At 38.6% G+C, this 3,648-nt stretch overlaps 2 protein-coding genes across 2 annotated transcripts; both read left to right on the top strand.

Annotated features, from left to right (window-relative positions):
• The first annotated feature begins 364 nt into the window (after window positions 1-364).
• LOC120139700 (ferritin-3, chloroplastic-like) lies at window positions 365-2,219 on the top strand. Its single transcript, XM_039154855.1, has 8 exons — window positions 365-747; window positions 1,007-1,090; window positions 1,166-1,226; window positions 1,327-1,414; window positions 1,678-1,739; window positions 1,834-1,899; window positions 1,986-2,049; window positions 2,150-2,219. The coding sequence occupies exons 1-8, from the start codon at window positions 461-463 to the stop codon at window positions 2,197-2,199; spliced, it is 762 nt and encodes a 253-aa protein (XP_039010786.1). The 5' UTR covers window positions 365-460; the 3' UTR covers window positions 2,200-2,219.
• A 486-nt stretch (window positions 2,220-2,705) lies between these two features.
• On the top strand, window positions 2,706-3,393 carry LOC120139709 (non-classical arabinogalactan protein 30-like). The gene is made up of 2 exons (XM_039154860.1): window positions 2,706-2,727; window positions 2,930-3,393. The coding sequence occupies exons 1-2, from the start codon at window positions 2,706-2,708 to the stop codon at window positions 3,391-3,393; spliced, it is 486 nt and encodes a 161-aa protein (XP_039010791.1).
• Window positions 3,394-3,648: the final 255 nt, after the last annotated feature.

The following is a 3,648-nucleotide window of genomic DNA, read 5'->3' on the forward strand; positions in this document are numbered from 1 at the left end:
ATAGTTTCATATTCGTGTGTTTGTTTAGACGCTATATTTAATATATAACCGCAAATAAAAGAACAATTTTTAATTAAAATTTACAAAAGAAAAAAAAAAGAATTCCATCATTAACAATATTCCATCTTCACTGTCTTCTTCGTTCCGTTTATGGGGCAATAAAGACAAAAAGACGGAGAATCAATGATAAATAATTACAAGCAGCAAATAAAGGAACCGCTTTTAGGATTACATATGGGATATATTCACGAGCCTGCCACACTCCCACCTTCCACCTACTCATCTTCATCGTCCACGTGTCTTCCATCAAATGATCAGACCCATCCCTACCATCCTTTTTATTCCTCTGCTGATCAGCCTTTCCTCATACCCCATCTTCATCTCCTTCAATTGTTTGTTAAAAGTCTCTGTTTTTCCGTTGCCCTTTTCATCAAAAAACTTCATTTCTTTTCTTGTAGCCATGTTGTTGAAAGCTTCCCCTGCTTTTTCTGTGTTGAAGAGTCATCAACTGGATCATCGGGTTCCCATGTTTTGTTCTCTTTCTTGTCCAAAAAACAAATCTGGGTCTGGTTCTGTTGTTGTTTCTGCTACCAAAAGAGCCAACAGCCAGCCACTTACCGGTGTCATTTTTGAGCCCTTTGAGGAAGTGAAGAAGGAGCTTGATCTTGTCCCATCTCTGCCTCAGGTGTCTCTGGCACGTCAGAAGTATACGGATGAATGTGAAGCTGCTATCAATGAGCAAATCAAGTGGGGTTCTTTTTCCTTCAGATTTTAAATCAATCTTTATGTTTAAAAAAGGTTTCTTTTTTACATTTCCATATGATGTCCGCTTTAGGATCCTTGAAAAAGGATGGTTCTTTTTTATGATTTGATCTGCATTTTTGTTTCTTTTACCATGGATTCTTTGATGTGTGTTTCTGTTTGGTCTCAGATCTTAAATGATTTACATATGTACGTGCTTATGTTCTAATATGTTTTTGGAGGCATTTCTTTTGGAATATGACAGTATGGAATACAACGTTTCCTATGTGTACCATGCCATGTTCGCCTACTTGGATAGGGACAACGTTGCTCTTAAGGGTCTTGCCAAGTAATTCTTCACTAAAATTCTCGTTTCGGTACCTTTTTGGTGAAACTGAGCTAACTTAGGCTTCTGTTTGTATAGGTTCTTTAAGGAATCTAGCTTAGAAGAAAGAGAGCATGCTGAGAAATTGATGGAATACCAGGTTGTTCATCTATGCTGCTGTTGCTATTATTATTTTTCACCTAATATGATTTCTTTTAGTCTGTCAATTGTTTTCCTTATTCAGAATCGTTTATTCACAGAACAAACGAGGTGGAAAAGTGAAGCTGCAGTCGATATTGATGCCATTTTCTGAGTTTGATCATGTAGAGAAAGGAGATGCATTATACGGTGAGATGAAATTATTTATGTTTGTGAATTTTTATGTACGATAATGTCTAATAAGTCGATATTGGCTTCATTACTCGCTGATATTATATTATGCATACACATAAACAAAGCAATGAACTATAGATTCATGTTGCTTCAACGTTCACTTGTTAATTCCATGGAACGTTTGGATTTTGCGAGATATATCATTTGGTCTTCTTTCTCAACGTTGAATTTGACTGCATAATAATGTCTAATAAGTCGATTTTAATTCCTTGGTTCAGCAATGGAGCTTGCATTGTCGCTGGAGAAATTAACGAATGAAAAGCTATTGAACTTGCACAGTGTAAGACTTTCCTGTTCTGAATTGCACGCAGTTGAGCCTTTCGATTTCTCCACATGTTAATGAAGTCTAAGGTCTTATTGCTTTTCCCAAACAGGTGGCTGAGCGGAACCATGATGTGCAGTTGACCGATTTCGTCGAAGGCAAGTTCTTAGCCGAGCAGGTAAGCATACAACGCTTAAGCCTTTTTCATTTACGTTTTCCAATATTAGAACAGATGATCATGATCCCGGCTTCCTTTCTCTGCAGGTGGAGGCCATCAAGAAAATATCGGAATATGTGGCTCAGCTGAGAAGAGTTGGCAAAGGACATGGTATGAATCTGAACTTATATTTTTTTGTTGTTGTTGTCGTCTCACAATATGCTATTCGTTCCGTAAACTTACTTTTGTCATCGGATAACCGTATATTCAGGGGTGTGGCACTTTGATCAGATGCTTCTCCACGAGGGAGCTGTTGCCTGAAATCCGAAAAAATAAAAAAATAAAAATTGGTGCTCGCTTTTGGTATCAGAGGGTCGATCTATAAGGGCCTGTATCGGCAGTTTACTTGTTTGAATTATATGAATAGTTTAGAAACTGTGTCGATCCATCGACATTTTATGACTGTTTCCTTTGGTTAAATGCTGCGGAGCTGTGTAATAGCTTTGAATAATAGTTTGGGAATCCATTGTTTCATGTTATTTTTTTGTCATCCATGTCCAAATATCGAATGAATCTATAAATTTAGACAGATAATTGGATCTGTGTCGAGTTCTAATTTAAACATTTAAAAACTCAACCCTAAATGAACAAAGTTCATTGATGTCCAGGAACTTGAAAATGTGACCAATCCCATGGATAAGCTACTGGATATATGAAGTTTAACGCCATAATCAAAAGCCAAAGAGATCCTACAAACCAAATCTCCTTTCCCATTTTTATATTATTGTTCCAACTTCATTGTTAATACAAAAATAGCCATCACGTTAATGAATAAAAAAAACGTGGCCTGTGCTTGGGACAAAGTAGCCTCCACGTCTATCAATGTTTCAAAACATTCCCCCAACCTATATATATAATTCCATTCCATAAAGTACATTTCCGACCCACAATTCTTGCAACCTTGTTTCCCCCAAATTTTCCCTTCAAGTCCTTCAAAAATGGCTACCACTTACCTAACGGTTTTGCTCTCATTATTGTTGCTTCCCATTAGCGTTAGCCGCATACGAACCCATCCCACAAGAGAAGAAAACTGATGTAGTTGTCGAAGGAATTGTGTACTGCCAAAGCTGCGACAATTATGGATCATGGTCGTTGTCAAAAGCCGAACCGATCGCCTCTGCTAAAGTTAGTGTCGTGTGCAAGAACCAAAGGGGGCAGGTCAGCTTCTACAAGGCGTTTGAAACGGACCCCAAGGGTTACTTCTTTGCTGAGCTCCAAGGGTACAAAATGAGTCACTCTCTCTTGGACCATCCTCTCCAATCATGTGTCGTCAAGCTCGTCGGATCGCCTCTCGAGAGCTGCAACGTGATGTCGAACGTCAACTACGGGCTCTACGGCTCTCCACTGCGTTACGAGAGCAAGAGGCTGTATAGGAAGGATTATGATGTTGTGATATATGCTGCTGGGCCATTAGCTTTCCGACCGGCGAATTGCCCTGCCCCAACTCACTACTGATTTATCTTCCGATCCTAAATGGATTAAGCTTACATTTTCATTTAGATTCTTGTGTTAACAATGTTTTATCCATCTACGTTGGTGCACTGTTCTATTTCTTCAATAAATTGAACTCTTTTGCAATGCGGATTGCTTGTTTTTTCCCCGATATATATGATTACCGCATGGAACAGCTACGAATCTGGAACATAGATTATGTATGTTAAATGTTTGGGTTTTGGGTTTGGGCTTTTTCCTCAACTATTCCACGCCCAC

The sequence above is a fragment of the Hibiscus syriacus genome, unplaced genomic scaffold (genome assembly GCF_006381635.1).
Source record: "Hibiscus syriacus cultivar Baekdansim isolate YM2019G1 unplaced genomic scaffold, ASM638163v2 tig00110770_pilon, whole genome shotgun sequence".
Classification (NCBI taxonomy): Eukaryota; Viridiplantae; Streptophyta; class Magnoliopsida; order Malvales; family Malvaceae; genus Hibiscus; species Hibiscus syriacus.

Coding starts and splice junctions, on each gene's coding strand:
- LOC120139709 (XM_039154860.1), top strand. CDS start 2,706: ATGAATAAAAAAAACGTGGCCT. Junction 2,728..2,929: donor GAATAAAAAAAACGTGGCCT/GTGCTTGGGACA, acceptor GCTTCCCATTAG/CGTTAGCCGCATACGAACCC.
- LOC120139700 (XM_039154855.1), top strand. CDS start 461: ATGTTGTTGAAAGCTTCCCCTGCTTTTTCTGTGTTGAAGAGTCATCAA. Junction 748..1,006: donor GCTATCAATGAGCAAATCAA/GTGGGGTTCTTT, acceptor GGAATATGACAG/TATGGAATACAACGTTTCCT. Junction 1,227..1,326: donor AGAAATTGATGGAATACCAG/GTTGTTCATCTA, acceptor GTTTATTCACAG/AACAAACGAGGTGGAAAAGT.